Below are 24,472 nucleotides of genomic sequence, written 5' to 3'. Positions count from 1 at the left end.
CGGAACAGAAGGGTTTGGGAATCTCCCTCCTGTCCTTGGCTGGGAAGACCGATGCAAAGAATTCATTTAGTTTCTCCGCAATGGCTTTATCGTCCTTGAGCGGTCCGTCAGCATCTCCATTGGCCAAGGCCCCACTGGTTGCCTAGCTGGCTTCCTGCTTCTGATGTACTTAACACACTTTTTTGCTGTTACTTTCTGAGGCTTTGGCTAGTTGCTCTTCAAATTCCTTTTTGGCCTTCCTCATTGTATTTTTATCCAGAGTTGATGCTCCTTTCTCTTTTCCTCACTAGGATTTAACATCCACTCTTTAAAGGATGCCCTTTTGCCTCTCACGTCTTCTCTTACTTAGTCGTTTAACCATGGTGGCACTTTTTCGGTCCCTCTTGCTGTTTTTTTTTTTTAATTTGGGGGTATGCATTTAAATGGTGTCTTTAAAAAGTTTCCATGCTGTTTCAGGTATCCCTGTATAACCAGCGGCCCCACCCCAGAGGTGGCCGCATCTCAGCGCCGGGCGAGGGGTCCCTGTATAACCAGCCGCCCCACCCCAGAGGTGGCCGCATCTCAGCGCCGGGCGAGGGGTCCCTGTATAACCAGCCGCCCCACCCCAGAGGTGGCCGCATCTCAGCACTGGTGAGGGGTCCCTGGATAACCAACTGCCCCCAAAGAGCCTGGAAAAGACTGGATTACAAAGGGTACGTGCAATGTCCCAGACAATGGACAGGGACCAGGATCACAGGGGTCTGGGATCTGGTGGGTTAGAGCAGGGGGTGGCTGGGACCCAGGACTCCTAGGTTCCATCATCACCAGGTCTGCCCTGTACTTATATTAATCCCTTTTCTTTCTTCTCCCCCACCCTCCCAACTCTGCAAACCCACCACAAGCTCTTTTGCCCAATCCTTGGAGAAACCTCCCTTGTTAATCTTCCATCTCCTCAGGCAACATTAATATTTACTCTCCCTGTTCCCTCCCGCCCCATCGTGAAGAGACTTGTTCATTTCAATCAGTGGAAAATCAGATGAACTTTCACACCGCTTTGCTTCCACGAGGCACGTTCAACCTTTGGTCCATCTGCCGGGGAGGGGGCAGGGAGCGCCACTCTGGCCGCTTCCAACCTAGTCATGTCCGCTTGGGCCCCTTTCTCTCCCGCGCTGGTTAGGGGACCATGAACTCGGACGCCTGCCAGAGGAATTGGCTGGTTTTAATTCCCCCCAAACGCAGCTCTGTTCCAGAAAAGGTGGCACTTGAAACCGCCGCTTTTGTCCCCCCTCGAAACTGTCATTTCTCTAAACAACCCCCTCCCCCCTTTTAAATCACCAAATCCTACCTTCTGGAGGGTAAACGATGCCCGATGAGACCCGCCCCCCTTCCCCAGCCATACCTGTCTAATTACATATCTAGCAGCACAAAATCCATAAATCCGGAACCGGTAACTGCATTTCTGGGCTCTGGGACATCACTAATGCCCCGACGTGGGGTACATAGCTGGGTGTCTATTTCCTGCCAGCTATTCCTAGCAGCAAGTGGGGAAACTGAGGCAGGGGCCTGCTGCCCAAGAGATTACGGGAGGGGGCCTTTTACTTCCTGTTTGCCCTCGATAGGTCAGTGCCGTATTTCCCCAAAAGAACGCAGCGGCCCGATCCCCCTCCCCCTTTATAAAATGTTCTTTGCCTTAGACCCAGACTCTGATCCAATTTCTGCTCCTCGCTGGGGTCTCTCCCCTTCCTCAACATCCTCCCCGACTTATGGACCTCCAGAACAAGCCCTAGGCTTCCAGCAGGCTGCTGGGAGGTTGGAGCCCGAGCCCAGAGCCCGTGGGAGGCACCGGAGGAGAATCCAAGAGGGCAAGGGGGGTAGTGAAGTGGCTTATTTCTGTGAAGGAGCACCCTTTTAGATAGAGACCCCTCACCAGCCTGGAATTTACCACATTATCCCTTCCAGAACCTGGTGATGGTCCCAGCACTCCCTTGCAGTCACACCGGCTCCCTGAGATCTTGGCTTCTGGCCGGCTAGTCTCTGTCCTGGGAGGAATGTTCCCCAGAGGCTGGTGTCAATGGAGCCGGCTCTGCCCCTGCCTCCACCTGGGTGCCCCGGCAGGCAGGAGAGGAGGTGCCCAGGCAGGAGAAGAAGTTGGGCAGAGTGACCAAAACCAGGCTCCCAGCCAAGAGGAAAGCCCCAGCTGCCAAGAAAGAGGCCATGTAGTCCCCAGTCATGTCCCGCAGCCAACCTGTAACAGAGAAAGGACAGAATCATTTAGAGCAACAGCAGGAAAACCCAGACCGAGCTAGAACAATAGCCAGAGAACATAGGGCAACCTAGAACACAAAGGCAATCGAGAATGGCACAAGAGCCAAGTGTGATCTAAAACAACATCCAGAGAGCACAGGGCAACTTAGAACATGAAGGTGACCTAGAATGTCATATGAACCCAAGGTGACCTAGAACAATATCCAGAGAATGTAGGGCAAACTAGAACATGGAGGTGACCTACAACACCATAAGAACCCAGGGTGACTTAGATCAAAACCTAGAGTGACCTAGAACCAGGGTGACCCAGAATGAGGTCACAAGAACCTTGTGGGGTCTAGCTGGTTGGAGCAGGGGGAACTGGGCGTCAGGACTGCTGGGTTCTATCCCCACCTCTGGGCCTGTCTCCAGGGGATACCAAATGGGGTTGGAGGGCAGCTAATCCCAAGCAAGATGATGTTCACGTGTCAACCACTGGTCCCAAGACCAGGGTGGGGGCCAGGAGTCTTGGTTCCAAGAAGGACCAAGTCTATGACTTAAGGTTACGGGGAAAAAGGCAGGGTTGGGGATTGATTTACTGGGGGGGGAGGGGGAGAGGAGCTCGTTTCCAATTAATTGAACGGGAGGAGAAGGAAGTCAGCAGCAATCTACCAGAGAACGGCGCTCCCAGAAGCCCGCCGATGCTCTCCATCATCTGCAGCAGCCCCATAGAGCCAAAAATCCGCCCAATGCCCACAATTTCCGGCAGGATGGAAAAGACCACGGGGGTGAGCGCCCCGGAGAAGAACCCATAACAGACGCTGATGGCCATCAACAATGGGTAGCCGCGCCCCAGAGGCACCAGTGCCAAGGAGATGCCAGTCAGGGAGGTCCAGGCCACCAAGATGTGGCTGAGGCGGAAAGCCCGGCAGTCGGCCAGCCAACCCGAGAGGAGGCGGCCACACAGGTCGGCCACGGCTGCCACGGACATGAGGAAGGCAGCCTGGTACTCATCGAAGCCCAGCTCCCGGGCTCGGGCCACCAAGTGGACGTAGGGAATGAAGTAGCCGGTGTTGATCAAGGTCACGGCTAGCACAAATCTCACAAAGGGCCAGTGGGAGAGCAAAGGCAGGCCAAAGAGGGTGGAAAGCTTTCCCAGGCAGCTCCCGCCAGGGTCCCCAGAGCTGGCCAGGTCCTCCTTGAGGGTCAGGGGGCGGATGAGGGCTCCACACACCACCAGGTTGAAGGACATGCCGGCCACCACCAGGAGGGCCCCCCGCCAGGCGTAGGTGTCCACCAGGAACTGGAAGAGTGGGGAGAAGGCGAAGGAGGACAGGCCCACGCCCGTGAAGGCCAAGCCTGTGGCGAACGTCCGGCGCTTCTTGAAGTAACGAGCCACCGAGGCCACGGAGGGTGTGAAGACCAAGGCCCACCCGAAGCCTGCAAAAAAGGGGGCATAAAATACATCCGTCAGGGCCCCCCAACCACATCCAAGTTGTTATGGCAACAGGCCGGGATGTGGCCACAAATGAGACTGTTTTGGGCCCATCCACTTTTTCCTCGCTTTTCCAAAATGGCTGCCGTATGGCTGCAGCCATTTTGAATGAGGCCCGGCTCCTTCCTCCCCCAGCCTCAGTGATTACCACCCCCGCAAACTGCAGGGTTCCCCCTCTATACGGATGGCCATTTTGAATGAGGCATAGCTCCTTACGCCCCTAACCCCCTCCATTTTAAGTTTTGCCCGGCTCCTTCTCCCTACCCCGACCCATCAACCAGTGGCCATTTTGATGGGCCTCTCTTTCCTTTGATGCCCTTCACCCCCAAACTGTCCCCCTCAGCAGCAGCCATTTTGAATAAGGTCTGGCTCTTCCCTGCAGCCCCACGGTTCCACCCCCACAGAATGGCAGCTGTTTTTAAAAGGCCCTGGTCCTTTCCCCTCTGGACCCACAGTTCCCCCACATGCTCCCCCCCCCCCCACAACTGTCCCCCTCAGTAGCAGCCATTTTGAATAAGGTTTGGCTCCTTCCCTGTGGACCCCCAGTTCCCCCCCATCCCAGGATGGCAGCCATTTTGAAAAGGCCCCGCTCCTTTCCCCCCCGTGCTCTCCTCACTCCAAACAACTTCCCCACTGATTCCGCAGACCCAGTGGCAGCCATTTTTAATAAGACCTGGCTCCTTCCCCCCCTAGAGACCCTCCCCTATGGTTCCTGCACCCCACTAATTCCCCCCACCTCCCCATTTTCTACCCCAGCACAAAGATATAACTGTGTACCAGCTGTCATTTTAGGTCACATTTGGTGTGATTAGGTCTATACAGGGTTGGCTCTATTTTTTGGGGGGTATGGGAGATGAAGGGGGGGCCGTTTGAAGATAATGCCCTGCCCCCTCCACCCATGGCCCCGCCCTCTGCTCTCTCCTTTCCACCCCCACCCCGCAGCCCCGGGGCTGTGGCAGGGGGAGATTTTCCCAGCCCCCACAAGTATCACCTCCCTTAAAAACAACTGTGACGTTGCGCTCCATAATGTTTGATGGAAATATGCTAATGAGAGTGATGATGATGGAACTGGAAGAAGCTTCAAGCAAAAGGTCTCTTGTAAGGGATCGTTACAAAGCTTATAATCTACTGAGCGTGTTCGTCCTATTCCTATGCCTGTATCAGTCTTGTATCTGAAACTAGGAACATGAAATATAACTCTGAGATCCTATCGTAATTATGCAAAGTGTGGGCCATTAATGGTGGCGTCGAGTCTTGATGGCTCCCATGGTTGTAAATGGTTTATTTACCTGCAAGCCTTCCTGTGTAGGTGGGGGCCAACCCAGGAACAATGAAAGCTTGGGGTCTCCTCACAGGACATGTGACCATGTCCCCTGATACTGGAATCCATCTTAAACCTGGTACTTTTCCATTTAGAAGGAGGGGTGGGGACCCAGAGAGACAAAAGCTTCCCATCTTGTGCTAAAGCTATAAAAGCGGGTGGAGCAGGACAAAGGGGGTCCCAGTCATGAGAAAGTTCCTGCTTTTCACCTAAGATGCCTGCAGGAACTAACAAAGACTGTACCAGACTAGGAAGGAATCCAGTCTGTGAAAGAAGCTTAGTGGAACATCTCGGAGGGTGAGATTTACCTGTATTCAGTTTCTTGATGTATTAGGCTTAGACTTGCGTGTTTTGTTTTATTTTGCTTGGTAACGTACTTTGTTCTGTCTGTTATTACTTGGATCCACTTAAATCCTCCTTTTTATACTTAATAAAATCACTTTTGTTTATTGATAAACCACAGTAAGTGATTAATACCTGGGGGGGGGTGCAAACAGCTGTGCATATCTCTCTATCAGTGTTATAGAGGGCAGACCATTATGAGTCCAGCGGAGGGCAATGAAAATGATCAGGGGGCTGGTGCACATGACTTACAAGGAGCAGCTGAGGGAACTGGGGTTTAGTCTGCAGAAGAGAAAAGTGAGGGGGGGATTTGATAGCTGCTTTCAACTACCTGAAAGGGGGTTCCAAAGAGGATGGAGCTCGGCTGTTCTCAGTGGTGGCAGATGACAGAACAAGGAGCAATGGTCTCAAGTTGCAGTGGGGGAGGTCTAGGTTGAATATTAGGAAACACTATTTCCCTAGGAGGGTGGTGAAGCACTGGAATGGGTTCCCTAGGGAAGTGGTGGTGGAATCTCCTTCCTTAGAGGTTTTTAAGGCTGGCTTGACAAAGCCCTGGCTGGGATGATGTAGTTGGGGATTGGTCCTGCTTTGAGCAGGGGGTTGGACTAGATACCTCCTGAGGTCCCTTCCAACCCTGATATTCTGTGATTCTAGGATATATGAGTATTCTTACAGTTGGGCATTTGTCCTGTCCGAAAAATAACTGATCAAGTGACTGGGCAACTATTTTAAAGCAGTAATTTAGTAGAACAGGAAGACTTCATGGTCTCCAATAGGTAGGCTTAGAAGAATTACATTTCCCCCCCCCCCAATCGGCAAGTGTTGGTTAGTGCCCATTCACCCAAACCGACAAACAGATATTGGCATCGATAGAGATCGAAATTTACAGATCGGCAAAGCAACGTAGTGGCCCATACAGATGAAAGGAAATATCCTGAATTCCAGCTTTGTTCCGACACGCTTCTGGTTTTATGGCTACCAAGCCATAACTTTTTCAACCTCTACATCTGTTGGGCCATAGTTGTAGAACCAACCCTTGTTTGAACTCAGGAAAAGGCAAAATGCAATGAAATGAAATTCTGAAGACACCCCACCGACAACATCCTGCCTGGAATACCGGATATCAGCCCCAGAATCCCTTGCTCCTGGACTTGGGTGAGGATGATCCCATGGTGCACTGGGTTACCCAGAAGCCCTTGCTCCCAACCTTGAGCGAGGATACTCCCAGAGGGCACTGGGGCAGGGGAGGGGCTCAGGGCGGGACCTACCTGAGAGCAGCCCGATGCTCAGGTACAGGTGGGTCAGGCTGGTGGCGAAGGAAGCCAGGAGCATGCCCAGCCCCGAGAGGAGGCCCCCGGCCATCACCACGGGGCGGGCGCCATACTGGGTGCTGAGGGCGCTGCCCACCGGACCTGCAGGGGGCAGCAGAGAGACACCGGGCCCTCATTACTCTGTGATGCAGCCGAGTCTGGGGGAGGAGTGGGGTTCTCCCTCCTACCCTCCAAAAAAAGGGTCAGGATCCCCCACTCACCACCACATAACTCACTAGCAAATTGCTGCACCGCGATCCCGATGGAGGTGATCCAGGACACCCGCCCGGACAGCTCCCCAAAGTACCCCACAAACTCCATGAAGAAGACCCCGAAGGAGCGGATCACCCCGAAAACCAGCGCCGACTGGAAGAAGGCGGCCAGCACCACCATCCAGCCCCAGCCCCCGTCAGGGGGTTCAGGGTGCACCACCGGCATTGGGGCTCACTGCAGGAGAAAGAGGGATATTAGAAGAGGCTCTTTTACCCTGGAGTACAGGTCCTCCAGTCCTGGCCTCTCCCACCAGGGGGCGCTGTGGGGTGCAGGGCAGGGGGAGCTCCCGGCTCCTCCAGTCCTGGCCTCTCGCAGCAGGGGGCGCTGTGGGGTGCGGGGCAGGGGTGCAGGGCAGGGGTGCAGGGCAGGGGGAGCTCCCAGCTCCTCCAGTCCTGGCCTCTCGCAGCAGGGGGCGCTGTGGGGTGCGGGGCAGGGGTGCAGGGCAGGGGGAGCTCCCAGCTCCTCCAGTCCCGGCCTCTCACAGCAGGGGGCGCTGTGGGGTGCAGGGCAGGGGGGCTGGCTGCATTTGCCCTCCCTTTGCATCTCTCGCTTGGGCTCAAAACTGCCCCCCCCAAAGACTCCATGTACCCCCTTCCCAGCCCCCCACCTGCCCCTCCCCCCCATACCAGGGGGCCCTATTCTCCCCTGTGTGTCCCCCGTCAATCCCTATGCCAGGGGCCCCCCATTCCCCCACATGCCGGGGGCTGTGCCCCCCCATTCCCCTTCCCTAGTCTTATTTCGCGTCTTTCTGTCTTAGGGTACCCGATACGGCGGGTAGCAATCGATTTATCCAGGATCGATATACTGCGTCTCGTTAAGATGCGATATCTCGATCCCCGAACGCGCTCACTGTCGACTCCAGAACTCCACCAGAGCGAGCAGCGGTAGCACAGTTGACGGGGGAGCCACGGCCATGGATCCCGCACCGTCTGGACCCCGGGTAATTTGATCCAAGATACGCAGCTTCAGCTACGTGAATAGCGTAGCTGGAGTCAAAGTATCTTGGATCGATTTCCCCCCCCCCCCCCAGTGTAGACCAGCCCTGGGAGAGCAGTCATGTAGGGTGTCAATGCAGTAAGCCTTGTTAAGGGGGGCACCATTCAGCAGGAAGACCCTCATTTCTGCCCTCCCATGGTCCTTTGTTCTATAGGCAATCGGAACGAAGCCCTCTTCATCCAGAGTCTCCACAGATATTCAGTGCAAAATTAAACCAGATGCATCACACACAAAGGAGAGTGAAGATGCTACCACCCAGAACAACAGATGCCAGTGAATGTTCTCCTGCCCGTCGGGAAACGTACAGAACGCTTGAAGCAGGCTTAGCGATAACTTTGGGCCTCCAGACCTGGCTGGTAGCTGGAATGCGTGTGGGAGGGGCTCAGGGCTGGGGTGCAGGGGTGAGGGCTGGGAATGAGGAGTTCAGGGTGTGGGAGGGGGCTCTGGGCTGGGACAAGGGTGCTGGAGGGGGTCAGGGCTCTGGGCTGGGTGTGTGGGCTCTGGGGTGGGGCCAGAGATGAGGGGTTCGGGGAGGGCTCAGGGCTGGGGCAGGGGATTGAGGCACCCCTCCGCCACCAGCTCCCATTGGCCTTGCAGTAAATGGGTCACGACCTACGGTTTGAAAACCACTGGTCTAGATAATACTTAGCCCTGCCATGAGCGCAGGGGACTGGACTAGATGACCTCTCGAGGTCCCTTCCCGTCCTACGGTTCTCCAAAGGGAAATTGTTCTGATCAACAGCTTACATCTCATGTCAAACCACTTAACCACGTTGCCTTCAGTTTTTTGCATCTTGAATAAGGGGTTCCCCATACATGGAAGCGACTGGCGCAAAGTGGCTGAAGATAGGTCGGAACGAAGCCCTCTCAATCCAGAGTCTCCACAGAGATTCAGGAGTAGCTCCGGCTGACGGACTTTCATTTCTGCTTATTAACCCTCCCCCGGGCTCCCTTCCACAGGACCCGATTCTGCTTCCCCATTAACTGGCTGGTCTGTGCAAGAGCAGATAATCCACTTTCAGAGCGGATTTAAATGGCCCTTAATCCAAATTAAACTTCCCAGTGTAGACAAACCCCTTAAGAGGATCAGAAATTTATTTTCCCTCCCCCCCTTCAGAGATGGTTAAGAGTAAATCTGCAAAAAATTGACACCTCCCCCACCCAGCATGCTGAATGCTTTAATCTTGCAACCAGGGTTTTAACATCTTCGCCCCCAGCAGAGCCAAGACATTCCAGGGTGAACCCACCTCCATCACACTCAAGATTGCATGCCCCCCTCACTGTCCCCCAGCAGCAACTCACCCCACAATCAGCAGCCCCAAAAGCAGGCAGAAGGCATCTAGTGGAGGTGGCTGGAATAGGAGGACATTACTCCTTTAGCTAGGTGACCCCACCACACACACACACTCCCTCCAGGGAAAGGTGAAGCAACAGCAGCGGGGGGGGGGGGGCGAAGGGATGGGGGCTAGTCTAGGGTCACCCCCCTCCCCCACCACCGGAGCGAGTGTAGCCAGGGTCAAAGTCTATCGAATCGCAGCAGGAAGTCAGGGACCTCCAAACACCATCTCCTCCCTTCCCCACTCCAGCCCGGGAGGAGGGGTGGGCGATCTCCCCCGCCCCCGCCAGGCGTTACACCTGCCTGGTCTCTGATCCCCCTCCCCTTACCTGGCAGAACATCACATCAGCCTCCGCTGGTCCCCCGAGAAAGCCAGGGCAAAAAATCCCCCCCCACTACCCCCCCTTCAGAAATCCCCCTTTGGGCGTTATACCCAAATACCAGCCTGCTTCCCCCCGGCCTTCCCGGGGGCTGGCGATCCAGAACCCCCTTAAGAAGGGGGGGAGGGGAGGCGAGGATCAATGAACCCCACAAATCCGACTCCCCCCGGCGGGCGTTACAGCCGGGCCGCCCGCTCACGTGGACGGCCGCACCACCGTGTTGCAAGGTTCGGTTCGGGGCGGGGCCAGGCGAGGCGCACCAGCTGGGCGGAGGAGCCGAGACTAAAGCCGGTGGGAGCAGCCACGCCCCCTTCGCCCCGCCTCCCGCTCTCGCCCCACCGGAGCCGGCGCAGGCGCAGCTGAGCTGTACCGGAGCATCCACTGACCTGGGCTTAATTAGTGGCCACGCCTCGTGGCCACGCCTCCTTTCCCTGTCCCCCCCCTCCCCCGCGCCACGGGGCAGTTTTTTGGGGGGGGGGCGGAGCTAGGGGACTGTCCTGTGCCTGCACAGAGGGGACATTGGGGGAGCTATGGGGCTGCACAGAGGGGACATTGGGGGGGGTTANGTGGGAGGGACCAGGGGAGGTGGGTGGAGTCAGGAAGGGATCAGAGGGAGGGGTCCAGGGGAGGTGGGAGTGGTCAGGGGCAGTTGGAGGGCTCATGGAGAGGGGTCAGAAGGGAGGTGGGAGGGGCCAAAGAGGGGACAGGAAGGGGGTCAGGGGTTGTGAGAGGGGTCAGTGGGAGGGGACGGGAGGCTGTGTGGAACAGGAGAGCGGTGGGGGGCTGTGCCGCCCCCTAGCTGCCCCCTGTCTCCCCCCCCAGGTGAGAAGCCGTACCGCTGTGGAGTCTGTGGGGCCCAGTTCAACCGGCCGGCGAACCTCAAAACCCACTCACGGATCCACTCAGGGGAAAAGCCCTACAAGTGTGAGACCTGTGGCTCCAGCTTCGTGCAGGTGCGGGCGGGGGGCGGGAGGGCATGGGGTAGGCTCTCTGGGAGTTGGGTGGAGAGATGGGGGGCTGTGAAGGGTTGGCTTGGGGCAAGGAGGGGGGAGAGAAACTCAGGCAATCAATAAGGGCCAACATCTAATGGTGGTAACAGTGGGATCTGCAGCCCCTGGTTCCCATAGAGTCCAATGGGAAGCAGGCCTCCCTAGTGGCCAGGCCAGGTACTGCAGCCCCCTGGAATCTGATCACGTTCTCCGCCCCCCCCCCCCGCAGGTCGCCCACCTCCGGGCCCACGTGTTGATCCACACGGGTGAAAAGCCCTACCCTTGCGAGACGTGCGGGACCCGCTTCCGGCACCTACAGACACTCAAGAGCCACATCCGGATCCACACGGGCGAGAAACCATATCACGTGAGTTGGGGAGGGGGGGACAGGACTCCTGGGTTCTCTCCCCAGCTCTGGGACGGGAGTGGGGGCTGGTGGGTTAGGGGGGGGGGCTGGGAGCCTGGACTCCTGGGTTCTCCCCCCCAGCTCAGGGCGCTGACCCCTGCTCTCTTGCGGCCCCCCCGCAGTGCGAGACCTGCCACCTGCACTTCCGGCACAAGAGCCAACTGCGCCTGCACCTGCGGCAGAAGCACGGGGCCGTCACCAACACCAAGATTCGCTACGCGGTGCTGGCCGGCCCGGCCAGCGCCCGCTGCTGAACGGGGACCGTGCTTCCTCCCCCTCCCATCGGGGGCAGGAGAGAGACACCGCTCTCCTCCCCCACCCCGCATGGCTGCCGCCTTCGCTCCTGCCAGCAGGGAGCGTTGTCTCGGGGTAGGGGGAATTCCTGTCCCGTCGGGAGGGGCCCGCTGGTCGTGAACCCCTTTCATGGCATGTGTTGTCCTGGGGTGTCTGGGCTGGGGTGCTATGGGACGTGGGGGGGGCTATGGGATGCAGGAGGGTGGTCTCTCTAGTCTATAGAGGACCCAGTTCTCCGTGTGTGTGTGGACGGAGTGTATATGCACCCTGTGTTTTGAAGTGGGTCTGCCATTTTCCCTGCCCCCCCCCCCCAAGCTGGGGAGGGAACCCAGGAGTCCTGGCTCTCAGCCCCCCCCCCTGCACTAACACACCACTCCCCTCCCAGAGCTGGGGAGGGAACCCAGGACTCCTGGGTTCTTTAAGTGTGGCACAGGAAGTGATGTCAGAGCTCTGCAGGCAGAGCATCCTGAGAGACCACACCCCCCACTTGTTTTAGCTACTTAATTTTCAGTTGATTTATGTTTTCTTCTGGAAGACAATATCTCATTTGGTTAAACCAGTTTCAATCCAGAGTCACTCTGAATTCTCTCCTACCCTGGACATCTCTATGGACAACTGATGACGCTGGCTTGATGTTGGCTTAACTGAAATCAGCAGTTGCCAGTTGTGCATAGACTTCAGTGAAGTTCTAATCACGATCTAAATCTGGGAGGAGTGACTGATTTAACCACCCTGGAAGTCTCTCTAGCCAGCTCACTGTGGTGCTGCAGTTTTGGTGACACTAGTGTCAACCCAGAGGCACTCCAGTTAAGTTCTCAGCGAGGTTGGACATCTTTAGGGACACCGGATGTCTCTGGTTTGACAGCAGTTTAATCAAAATCAGGAGTCACTAGCTGTCCATGAAGACCTCAAAGACATTCTAGTCCAGTCTCTAAACTTCTGTGGATTGACTCTGGATTGACTCTGATTTTACTAAAATCCAGATTCACCATTTGTCTACAGAGTCTTTACTGAAGATCTAGCCTACCCTAGAAGTCTCTATGGACCACTGGTGACTCCAGAGTTTTTTTAAGCCAGTTTTAATACAGAGTCACTCCAGTTAAGCTTTCCCCTACCTACAATGTCTCTATGGACAACTGGTGACTCCAGCTTGATGCTGGTTTAAGGTGTTGTCTTTTCTTTTTCACAAAGGTTCTTTAAAGAATTAAATGTATTTTTTTGCTGACAGTGGCTTTTTCTGACCTGTATCTATCTATATTTTTTTAATTACTCCCCAAGTTGAGGGGTGTATTTTTTGTTACTTTTAATTTGCTTTGCAATGTTAGTGCTTGGAGCAAATGGAAAAGGTGTTTGTAGCTCGGCCACTTGACCCTGTGTTAGTTAGTTGCCCGCTCTAGATGGTCCTAGAGTCGTATTGGGGCAGGTCCGTTGCAAAAGGGTTCTTGATGTGTTGGAGATCTCTGGAAGCGTGAGGTGTAGCAAAGCAAGGAGTTGGATCCTAAGGTCTGGGGACATTCTGGAGATTATCTGGTTGGAGTCTAGAACCTAAGGTATCCGGTGTTCAGGGCTATGTTATCCAGCATTTAAATGTTCCACCTTCTGAGTGTAAAAAGAAGAACAGGAGTACTTGTGGCACCTTAGAGACTAGAACACCCACATTTATCTGGATATGGGATCATGGGATCCAGAACATTTGAGGTGTCTTGTCTACTGGATTGTGGGTTCTAGACTGTGTTCTTCTGGAGTCTACATATTCCAGCTCCAGAGTCCAGATCCTCTGAGGTCTTCTCTTCACGGAATCCTGGGTTCCAGAATCTGTATTTTCTGAATCTAAATATTCCATCCACTGAGTCTGGAGCCTCTCGAATCAAAGGTTTCAGGAGCAGAGGCTCTGGATTGTTAAAATGTAGATGATCCAGGTCCCCATCACATATTGCCTCTGAGGTCGTCTGGCTATGGGTTCCTGACTTCCAGGCCTTTTTCTCAATAATACCTCTCCAGATACTAGAACCTCTGAGGCCTCCTGTCTACCAGATCCTGGGTTTTAGGTTCTTTGGAGTCTCTGTCTCCAGATTGTGGAACCGCTCAGCTCAAGGGCTTCTGGAGCAGGGGTTCTAGATTATTAATCTGTAACCCTTCCATATTCACTTTGCCAGATGGCCTTTGGGCATTTCATAGAATCATAAAATATCAGGGTTGGAAGGGACCTCAGGAGGTCATCTAGTCCAACCCCGAAAGCTCAAGTTCTGGAGACCAAAGCTAGAGTGACGCAGAGTCTCTGGTCCCAGCTAAGGTTCTAGATTGTCATTGGATGAGTCTAGAACACAACTGATTGATGGGCTGTATCATTCAATCAGGAATCCCTCTGGATCTGGAATACTGCAGGGTGGAAGATATTTGGCACGGATGGGGGAACAGAAGAGCTGATGCAATACGTTGCAAAGACTGAGACCCCATCCCCTACTCCCCCAAAACAATTAAAGTCAGAGCAGGTTACTGGGGCAAGAGAGGGATCTGGGATCACAGTGGCCCTAGAATAAAGCTCAAAACTTCAGCAACAACTGGTCTTTGCTGCTCCAGAAGAGGTCTGGAACCTCTGGTGCTTCACGGTATGTGGGGAAAAGGGAGGGAGCTGTGGTTTTGGAATGAGTTGGGAAGTTTATTGCCTTCCAATTGCCAGGGGGAAAAACAAATGGGAAAAGAGTCTAGAATAGCATAGTCTAAAACAACCTAGGAATGGATACAAATATCAGTGGGTAGCCGTGTTAGTCTGTATCCACAAAAACAACTCCTTGTTGTTTTTTTAGGAATAGATAGTGTGGCGTAGAATGGATAATGGAACCTACAATCAATGTAGAGTAAAGTCTAGAACAGATAGTGCAGCCCAGAATAGATAGTCCATTCTAGAACTGATGCCATAGGAATGGATTGCATGGTCTAGAACAGATTGCCCAATCGAGAATCAATAGATTGGGAAGGGTTATGCCAGCCTAGAACGGATCACCTAGGAATGAAAAGACCTGTCTAGAAAGATAACACAATCTAGAACACATAGTCTCTGAACAGTTTGTGCTGTCTGGAACAGACTGTGCTGCCTATAATGGAGAGTACAACCTAGGATGGCAAGCATAATCTAGAATTCATGAACAAGAAATGGATAACACCACCCAGGACTGCACAGTCTAGTACTGATAACCTAGGTATGGACAGCCCAGTCTAGAATGATAGCCCAAATCTAGAAACCATAGTTTAGGAAGGGATGCCGCAGCCTGGACCATATAGCACCATCTAGAATGGATAGCATAGTCTAGAACAGATCGGCCAATCTAGAATTGATAGCTTAGGTAGGGATACCACAGCCTGGACCCATATAGCACCATCTAGAATGACTAGCCTAGGAAGGCTAGCACTTTCTAGAATGGCTAATCCAGTCTAGAAGGTTGGGTGGTTTAGATTGGCTAGCCTAGGAGTAGTCTAGACCTGATAGGTTGGGATCAGGTGACCATCCACACAACGGGACTGTAGACGGACCAGGAACACACACATCTCCCATCTCCTACTCCCAACCTAGTCGGGGTCAGTTCTTCTCTCTATCACGCACAGGTTCACCCAACGATGGGACTGGTTCCCATTACCAAGGTAGTCTTTGCCGCTGGGTAGATACACAGGGCAGCCTAGAGGGGACAGGCCCCGTGTCCCATCCCCCACCCCCTGAGCTGGCCAGTCGCCCTGTCATGGGGCTGGATATGGAGCCGGCGCCCCCTAGAGGGGACCGGCCCCGTGCCCCATTCCCTGCTCCCTTGAGCCAGCCAGTCCCTGGCCTGGGGCCGGGTGGGAGCCGGCGCCCCCTAGAGGGGAAATGTAACAGTTATTCCTAGTGCTGGCTACTGGAGAGGTGCAGTGGCAGATTTAACCTCCTGCCACCCCCTCGTAGTTCTTCTGGGATTTGAACCCCCCTGCCCCACCCCCAGTTACAAGCACATGTTGCTGGGAAACATGCAAACGGGGGTAAATTGCAGAGGTGGGACTATTCTATATTGACACCGAACACTGTGGGACAAAATGTACTTTCAAGTCACGGCTCCGCCTCAGTGGTCCGGTGGGGGAGGGGTTTGGGTCGGGCGGGGGTTGGGGGGTGTATTTTGAGCGGATTTGGGGGTATCTGTCAAAAGCTGGTTCTGGCCCCACACCCTGTAGCACCTCAACCCGCGGCTCGGTGGCTGCTTTCAATAAAGCTGTTTTGGACAGAGGCACTGGTGGATTTTGTTTAGCAAGGCCCTGCCTGTCTGTGGAGAGTGCCCCCCGCTGAGCCCCCCGCCCCGCTCCCTGCCCCACAGCGCCCCCTGGGGCCAGCCCCCTGCCAGGGGAGAGTGCCCCCTGCTGAGCCCCCCACCCCGCTCCCTGCCCCACAGAACCCCCTAGCGCTGCCCTGGGGCCAGTGCGCCCAGCACTGAGATGCAGCCACCTCTGGGGGTGGGGGAAGAAGAGGAAAGGAAAGAAAGTCCTCACTCTGACACAAATGCCCACAACAGATCCCACCCAGCTACCTCAATCCAGTGTCCCCTGAGGGGACCGGATGACCAGTTCTTCCGGGATCCAGTCTTTAGTTTTACCATTTGACTCTCGCAGGGCAGTGGGGGCTGGTGGGTTAGAGCAGGCGGGGCTGGGAGCCAGGACTCCTGGGTTCTCTCCCCGGCTTTGGGAGAGGAGTGGGGGCTGGTGGGTTAGAGCAGGGGGGGCTGGGAGCCAGGACTCCTGGGTTCTCTCCCTGGCTCTGGGAGGGGAGTGGGGGCTAGTGGGTTAGAGCAGGTGGGGCTGGGAGCCAGGAGTCCTGGCTCCTCTCCCTGGCTCTGGAAGGGGAATGGGGCCTGGTGGGTTAGAGCAGGGGGGGCTGGGAGCCAGGACTCCTGGGTTCTCTCCCCGGCTCTGGGAGGGGAGCAGGGCCTGGTGGTTAGAGCAGGGGGGCTGGGATCCAGGACTCCTGGGTTCTCTCCCCCGATCTGCTGCAAACTCATTGTTTACCCTTGGGCCAGTCCCTCTTTTCTCTCCACCCACCCTCAGCCCCTGGAAATCCACAGCCTGCAAAGCTCCTGCGTCTTCTTCTGGGGTGGGAGAGAAGCTAAAGAGCCCCAGGGGTTGTGCTGGGCTGGCCTGGGGGAGGCCAGTTCCCTCAGAGCGGACAAGCGGGGTGCTGGGCAGGACGGGACACAGAGCCCCACGAAGCAGCTGAAGTACTGCAGCCCGACAAAGAGAATGGGGGTGTCACCCCCACCCCACTTTTCTTAGCTGGAAAAGAACTCACCCATAAGCTCTTTGGGATGGAACCCAGGAGTCCTGGCTCCCAGCTCCCCCTGCTCTAACCCACCAGCCCCCACTCCCCTCCCAGAGCCGGGAGAGAACCCAGGCGTCCGGGCCCCCTGTCCTGCTGTCTGTGCTCACTGAAGAGGGCCAGGGGGGGCCACAGACACGCCCCATCCCAGCTTCCTGCCCTAACAATGGACCCCGGGCAGCTGTGTCCTGCCTGGGTCCCTGCACAGCGTCACTGCCTGAGCTGGGAGCTTCCTGCAGAGTGTGGGGGTGGGGATGGGGGGGCAGGAATGGGGGGGTCTCAATTCGGATCAAGGCTCCCTGGGGTCAAGCCAGAGTCACCCCCCCGAACTGCAAGTGGGGGCAGGGCTGCATTCAGCAACCCCGTGGTGAATTCGTAATCAGACACCAGCCCCCACTCCCCTCCCAGAGCCAGGGAGAGAACCCAGGAGTCCTGGCTCCCAGCCCCCCCTGCTCTAACCCACCAGCCCCCCCTCCCCTCCCAGAGCCAGGGATAGAACCCAGGAGTCCTGGCTCCCAGCGCCCCCCCTCCTCTAACCCACCAGCCCCCACTCCCCTCCCAGAGCCGGGGATAGAACCCAGGAGTCCTGGCTCCCAGCCCCCCTGCTCTGACCCACCAGCCCCCACTCCCCTCCCAGAGCCGGGGACAGAACCCAGGAGTCCTGGCTCCCAGCCCCCCTGCTCTAACCCACCAGCCCCCACTCCCCTCACAGAGCCGGGGAGNCCAGCCCCCACTCCCTTCCCAGAGCCGGGGAGAGAACCCAGGAGTCCTGGCTCCCAGCCCCCCTGCTCTGACCCACCAGCCCCCACTCCCCTCCCAGAGCCGGGGACAGAACCCAGGAGTCCTGGCTCCCAGTCCCCCTGCTCTGACCCACCAGCCCCCACTCCCCTCATAGAGCCGGGGAGAGAACCCAGGAGTCCTACACCTTTAATACAAAATCAGGCACCCTCGATTATTAATCCAGGTCCCCCCTGCACAGCAGGTGTAGACAGTTGCACTCCTTGATCTGTGATGAGGTTCACTTCTGGAGGGGATGGGGACCGGGGGACAGGGGAAAGGCCCTGTGCCCCATTCCCTGCCCCCCTGAGCCAGCCAGTCCCTGCCCTGGGGCTGGATGGGAGCTGGCATCCTCTAGGTAACATTGTGTGTCCTGGCCCCCGTACTGCCCCGCACCCAAGAAGATTTCCCCTGCCTCACCCACAGGCAGCCAAGACACAGCCCCCAACGTCACAGGCCCTCGCAACCCCCAACAGCCCCCCCCACAGGAGTTGGGGGGGGCTAATGCTGGGGTGCCACCCCATCCTCCACCCCGCCAGGCTCAGCGGGGCTCCGGTCTCAGCCAGCGGTTCTCTGCTGTGGCCAGAGCCCAGCTGGCCGGATTTCCTTCCTGTGTCTCAGAGCCGGCAAAGGGGGCGGGGTGGGGTGCGGAGATGGGGGTGCCCCCCCAGCTCCTTCCGCAACAGTCATTGAAGCAGGAAACAGGTGCGAAGATGTCATCCCTGCCCCCCCGCCCGGACAGAAACACACCCCCCAGTGAACCCGGAGGGCCGGGGTGAGTCACGGCCCCAAGGCGGCAGCCGGGCCATGGGCCAGGGGGAGATGGGGGAAGGCCAGGAAGGCAGAGAGGGCAGCCCAGACAGGTCAGACTGACGGGCCCACCTAGCCGGTAGCCAGCCTGCTGCCGTGGTCCCTATGCTTTCTCGGACTATGTCAGGGTTACACGGGGACCCCTCGCCCAGCACTGAGATGCAGCCACCTCTGGGGCGGGGCGGCTGGTTACCCCGGGACCCCTCGCCCGGCGCTGAGATGCGGCCACCTCTGGGGCGGAGCGGCCGGTTACACGGGGACCCCTCACCCAGCTCCAAGACGCACCCACCGTTTGCAGAGGGACAAAACGCAGCTAAACAACTCCACATCGCCCCCCCGCTCCACAAACAACACTCCCTCCCACCCCTCCCCACCACACACAAACAGCTGACACACGGGGCACAATCACGTGCACGCGCGCCCCCCCATCTCCTTCCTCGTGTGTGCCCACGCATGCCGCCCCCCCCCTTCCTCCCAATTTCCTGCATTACTGCATGGCTGGGAGGCGGGGGCAGAAGGAAACAGATCAGCTAGAAACTTCCAGACTCGATGGCCAAGAAAAACCAGAACCACCCCTGACCCCCCCCCGCCACCGGATCCATTTCTCCGGAACACCACCCCACAGCCCATTCTGCGGCCTAGGGCTGCCCCCTAGTGGCAGCAGCTCGCCTCTCATTCCTGGTTCATTCCCAGTTCCTTCTCCCTCATTCCCAGGGAGTGATGGCGGGTCGGGGGGGACTCAGTAGCCTTGGATGGTGCCCCAGAGGACGATACAGGATTCAAGCCACGTGGTGGCTCCGTGACTCAGTTTCCCTATCTGCAGAAGGGGGCTGTGACCCGCTGAAGCTCCGCGGGAGACACTTTCCGAGCAGCAGGCCGAGGGCCGAGTGGTCCCTGCACCCCCAGCCCCGGACCCGGGCAGCCCCTCTCGGGCATCTCAGCCGGTCCTGTACTAAGACCCCAGCTTGGCCTGGGTGCTTCGCCTCTGCCGCGTCGGCGTCTGCCTTTGCTTTTTAGCGGCGGCGCCGAATGAAGCAGGTTTGGGTTCCCGAACCGGCCCCCGGCGCCGGTGATCAGTATCTGTTTGCAATTAACGATTCCAACCGGGAACCCTGGTCTCCCGCAGTGTGCCCCCCCCCCAACCCAGCCTGCTACCCCCCAGCCCCTGTCTCCTCACATCACAACCATGGGCCCATCTACCCCGGCGTCAGGCCTGCTGCCAAAATGTCCCGCAGGGAGCTGAGGCAGAAGAGCTGCAACCCAACACTTTGCTAAAAGGGGTGAATCATTTCCCCCCTCACACACACACACACACACACACACACACACACACACACACACACAGATCCTCTCCAGCAGGGGGCACCACACACACACACACAGATCCTCTCCAGCAGGGGGCAATCACACACACAAACACACACATTTTGCGAAGTATCATTGATGAAGGAACTGTCAGCCCAGCTCAAGGGTTGGCTCATGACAGGTGCTCCCCTCATGGCGAGGTCTGGCATAGCAGCTCGGTGCTCCGGCCCTGCAGTGATCTGCCTCCTCCCCGCGACTCCCCCCTCCGGCCACTTCACCTTCACCCCTTCCCCTTCCAGGGGCAACAAAGCCCATCGAAACCAAACGTCCGATTCCTCCGTCTGGTCCGCTGGCTTCTGTCCCGGGCCCCATGCTCCTCACACCCGTCTCTCCCGTTCCCCGGGACTTCAGCCCCTTTCCCAGCGGCAGGTAGGGGGGCGCGGGCCAGCCCGTCCGCTACAGTCGGCTTCCTGCTGTCGCCTCTCCAGTGGCCTCCCTGGAAGTCCGGCCTGACCCCCCTCCCCGCTGGCCAGCACTTCGGAGAGGACCCTCCGCGTCTCTCTCCCTCCAGACCGGGGTTTTCCCCCAGGCTGCGCCGCTCCTGGCGTCCCCAGAGGCAAAGTGCCATGGCGTGTGGGGGAGTCAGGGCCCTGCACTCCCCACTTCCTGCGATTCACCGCGACTCTCAGCCAGCCAGTAACACAGAAGGTTTATTCAGATGACAGGAACACAGTTCAACATGGAGCTTGTAGGTACAGACAACAGGACCCCCTCAGTCAGATCCATCTTGGGGGGCAGGGAGCTTAGACCCCAGCCCTGCGGCTCCCTCCATTTCCCCAGCCAGCTCCAAACTGAAACTCTCCAGCCCCTCCTCTGGCCTTTGTCCCTTTCCTGGGCCAGGAGGCCACCTGATCTCTTTGTTCACCAACACCTTCAGTTGGTACCTTGCCGGGGAGGGGCCCAGGCCATCAGTGGCCAGGAGACAGGGTGTCGGCCATTCTCTGTGCAGACACCATCGCACTGGCCCTCTAGGGCTCTGCAACAATCATCCCCCCTTATCCCACCACCTTGATACTTAAGAACTGCATAGGGGAAACTGAGGCACCCACACAGTATTCAGAGAAAACATTAAGAAACTTCCCGCTTCGTCACACAAAGACGCGGGCGTAATGGCCCATGGGGGGCAGGGAAGCGCGTTTCTTCTTCAACAGGGCCTCGTGGCGGGTGATTGGTCACTGCGACCGTCAGTGCCGGCTCCCCGGGGGCTCCAGCTCCGGAGCACCCATGGAAAAAAAAAAAGAGCGGGTGCCCCAGCTGTTTGGCAGCACCCCAATCAGCTAATTGGGGTCTCGGGGGAGGGAGCGGAGTGAGGGCGGGAAGAGGCGAAGCAAGAGTGGGACCTTGGGGGAGGGGGCGGAGTGAGGGTTGGGGTGTTGGGGGGTTGAGCAAGGGAGGGGGCAGAGCAAAGGAGGGGGTGGAGTGGGGGAGGAGACGGAGCAAAGGAGGGGGACGTAGCGAGGGAGGGGCCTTGGGGGAGGGGGTGAAGCGAGGGTTGGAGTGAGGGAGGAGGCTCGGGGGAGGGGTGGTGTGGGGGGATGGAGCGGGGAGGGGGATGGAGCAAGGGAGGGGCCTTGGTGGAGGGGGGTCGGAGTGACGGAGGGGCTTTGGGGGAGGGGGTGGAGAGAGGGTTGGGGTCTTGGGGGTGGATCGAGGGAGGGGGCTTGGGGGATGGGGTGGCATGGGGGTTGGGGTCTTGGGGGGCGGAGCAAGGGAGGGGCCTGGGGGGAGCAGAGCGAGGGTTGGCGTGAGGGAGGGGGCGGAGCGAGGGAGGGAGCTCGGGGGAGGGGGTGGCATGGGGGTTGGGGTCTTGGGGGGTGGAGCGAGGAATAGGGCTCGGGGGAGGGGTGGTATGGGGGGGCCTCAGGGCAGAGCACCCCTGGGGGGAAGTAAAACTCAGCGCCTATGCCCGACCTACTTGACCGACCGAAAAGGGGATGGCGGGTCAGAGCGGAGAGGTCCCGTAACCTCCGGGTTTGGCTGCCCGGATCCCCTCACGATTCAAGGAGGAGGGTGACTCATTGGAAGAGAGCCAGAGATGAGCCGTGCAAAAACCCGGCTTAGGGCGACCCCACCCAGGAGCCCAATCCGTGTAGTGTCGCCAAGAGACGCCCAAGGGGTGACTTGCTCCCTGGGTGCTGCTGTGGGTGCCGCCCCCAGACCGATTGCCCCCAGCACCGCCTGACCTGGCCGACGGCCCGTCAAGGGTCATCAGTGGGACAACGCACCCATGGAAAGGAGCCCGGAGAGCCACCTGATGGATCCACCAACGTGGCTGGCCCTTTTGGGGTCAGAAGAACATATTTGTATAATGAGAAGAGGTTTTAAGTAACTTCTCACTGCACTGGCCCTAGGTGCTGCCTGGGAGCCAGAGAACTCGAGTGCAATAAAGGGGGCTGTGGGATTGCTTTTTTTTGGCTTCTCGATAACCAGCATCGGGGACCAGGAGCACAGTTTGTGCCTGGTTGCGGAGTCTAACTTCAGTGTTAACCACCAGTTTGGGGGGAGCATCTCATCTCCCTTTCGCAGCCTGCCCGGACCTTGGCATTTCCCCGGGCCACACGAGCCAGGAGAAATACCCCAGGGTTAGAAAACCCGGTTTACGGCGATCCGATCCAGGAGCCTGATCCATGTAGTGTCACAAAGAGACGGCCAAGGGGTGACTGGATCCCTGTCTATAGATCTAACGTAGACAATATTTTTACTTCAAGGTCCCAGAGACACAGACAAGGTTTTCATCTCGAGGCCAAAAGATCAACAACATCAAGACACTTGATAGAATTAGAATTTAAGGGTTGGAAGGGACCTCAGGAGGTATTTAGTCCAACCCCCTGCTCAAAGCAGGACCAATCCCCAGACATATTTTTGCCCCAAATCCCTAAATGGCCCCCTCAAGGATTGAACTCACAACCCTGGGTTTAGCAGGCCAATGCTTGATCACGGCCTTGGGTAGGCCAGGCTAGCAGAGGAAGGTCTAACATCATCCAACGGCTGGAAGATGAAGCTAGACCAATTCAGATGGGAAAGAACGTGCAATTTTTTTAAGAGTAATTAACGATGACCTCTGGTAAAAAAAAAAAATGGATGCCTGATTGCCTGTCTGAACCTGTCTAGCTTCAATATCCGGCCCCTTGGCTTTTGTTAGATGGAAGAGTCTAAATCAAATCTCCGTTCCCCCTTGTAGACCGGGTCAAATCAGCCCTTCACCTTCTCTCTGTGAAGCTAAACCCATCTCTCAATCAAAGCCACATTTTCAAATCTTTGAATCGTTCCAGTAGCTCTTCTCTGAACCCTCCCCGGTTTATCACCAACGTCAGATGCGCCGGTGGCCACCCTCCTGGCTGGTCTACCCACACAAGTTCTTTGTCTCCTGGGCCTCTCGGACCAGTTAAACCGGTCTATGCAAACGTCCCCAGACTCGTTGGGTGCCTTGGGGATTTGCGTTAATTACTTCTCCGGTGTTTCTCCCTTCTGCTCTGAGTACAGGAAACACAACCCGTAGCTCACGAAGAGTCTCAGACGATTTATAAAGTCGATACAATCGGCGTGGAGTATTCCATCGTTCTCCAAAGCGTCACATCTACCACACCTGACTTTCACTTCACAGAAGTGACCAGCTATTAAGAACAGCCGGACTCGGTCAGACCAAAGGTCCATCTAACCCAGGGTCCTGACTTCCGACACCGGCCAATGCCAGGTGCCCCAGAGGGAATGAACAGAACAGGGAATCATCAAGTGATCCATCCCCTGTCGCCTATTCCCAGCTTCTAGCAAACAGAGGCTAGGGACACCATCCCTGCCCATCCTGGCTAATGGCCATTGATGTCCTCCATGAACTTCTCTAGTTCTTTTTTGAACCCTGTTCTCATCTTGGCCTTCACAACATCCTCAGGTGAGGCGTTCCCTAGGTTGACTGTGCGTTGTGTGATGAGCTACTTCCTTGTGTTTGTTTTAAACCTGCTGGCTATTCATTTCATTGGGTGACCCCTAGTTCTTGTGTTATGAGGAGTAAATAACACGTCCTTATTTACTTTCTCCACACCAGTCATGATTTTATAAACCTCTGTCTATCCCCCCTTCGCCATCTCTTTTCCAAGCTGAAAAGTCCCAGTCTGATTAATCTCTCCTCACACGGCAGCCGTTCCAGACCCCGAATCATTTTTGTTGCCCTTTTCTGAACCTTTTCCAATCCCAATTGATCTTTTTGGAGACGGGGCGGCCACATCTGCACACGGCATTCAAGACGTGAGCATCCCATCGATTGATAGGGCGGCAACAGGATATTTTCTGTCTGATTCGCTCTCCCTCTCTGAACACTGGAGGTGTTTGAGAACAGGTGGGACAAACAGCTGCCAGGGAGGGGAGATGAACTTCCACTAGAGGGGATCATGAGGTCATAGATTCATAGATTCTAGGACTGGAAGGGACCTCGAGAGGTCATCGAGTCCAGTCCCCTGCCCGCATGGCAGGACCAAATACTGTCTAGACCATCCCTGATAGACATTTATCTAACCTACTCTTAAATATCTCCAGAGACGGAGATTCCCCAACCTCCCTAGGCAATTTGTTCCAGTGTTTAACCACCCTGACAGTTAGGAACTTTTTCCTAATGTCCAACCTAGACCTCCCTTGCTGCAGTTTAAACCCATTGTTTCTGGTTCTATCCTTAGAGGCTAAGGTGAACAAGTTCTCTCCCTCCACCTTATGACACCCTTTTAGATACCTGAAAACTGCTATCATGGCCCCTCTCAGTCTTCTCTTTTCCAAACTAAACAAACCCAATTCTTTCAGCCTTCCTTCATAGGTCATGTTCTCAAGACCTTTAATCA

General features: G+C 56.6%; 2 protein-coding genes across 4 annotated transcripts; one reads left to right on the top strand and one right to left on the bottom strand.

Annotated features, from left to right (window-relative positions):
* Positions 1-282: 282 nt before the first annotated feature.
* SLC16A13 (solute carrier family 16 member 13) lies at positions 283-9,936 on the bottom strand. Of its 3 annotated transcripts, none has more exons than XM_034757078.1 (6): positions 9,626-9,682; positions 9,263-9,312; positions 6,913-7,138; positions 6,650-6,793; positions 2,896-3,663; positions 283-2,224 (listed from the first exon to the last, which is right to left on the bottom strand). In XM_034757078.1, the coding sequence occupies exons 3-6, from the start codon at positions 7,127-7,129 to the stop codon at positions 2,007-2,009; spliced, it is 1,347 nt and encodes a 448-aa protein (XP_034612969.1). In that variant the 5' UTR covers positions 7,130-7,138; positions 9,263-9,312; positions 9,626-9,682; the 3' UTR covers positions 283-2,006. The 3 variants fall into 3 exon arrangements, with proteins under 3 accessions (XP_034612969.1, XP_034612971.1, XP_034612970.1); XM_034757080.1 differs by having other exon boundaries at positions 6,928-7,138; positions 9,626-9,681; XM_034757079.1 differs by lacking the exon at positions 9,263-9,312 and having other exon boundaries at positions 9,626-9,936.
* LOC117869940 (B-cell CLL/lymphoma 6 member B protein-like) lies at positions 9,818-15,612 on the top strand. Its single transcript, XM_034757039.1, has 4 exons — positions 9,818-9,903; positions 10,476-10,629; positions 10,895-11,032; positions 11,194-15,612. Exons 1-4 carry the CDS (start codon positions 9,818-9,820, stop codon positions 11,323-11,325), a joined length of 510 nt encoding a protein of 169 aa, XP_034612930.1. The 3' UTR covers positions 11,326-15,612.
* The last annotated feature ends 8,860 nt before the right edge of the window (positions 15,613-24,472 follow it).

This window comes from Trachemys scripta, chromosome 25, assembly GCF_013100865.1.
Source record: "Trachemys scripta elegans isolate TJP31775 chromosome 25, CAS_Tse_1.0, whole genome shotgun sequence".
NCBI classification, from domain to species: Eukaryota; Metazoa; Chordata; order Testudines; family Emydidae; genus Trachemys; species Trachemys scripta.
The sequence above is the reverse complement of the archived record's forward strand: the minus strand, read 5'-3'. Positions and strand labels throughout refer to the sequence as shown.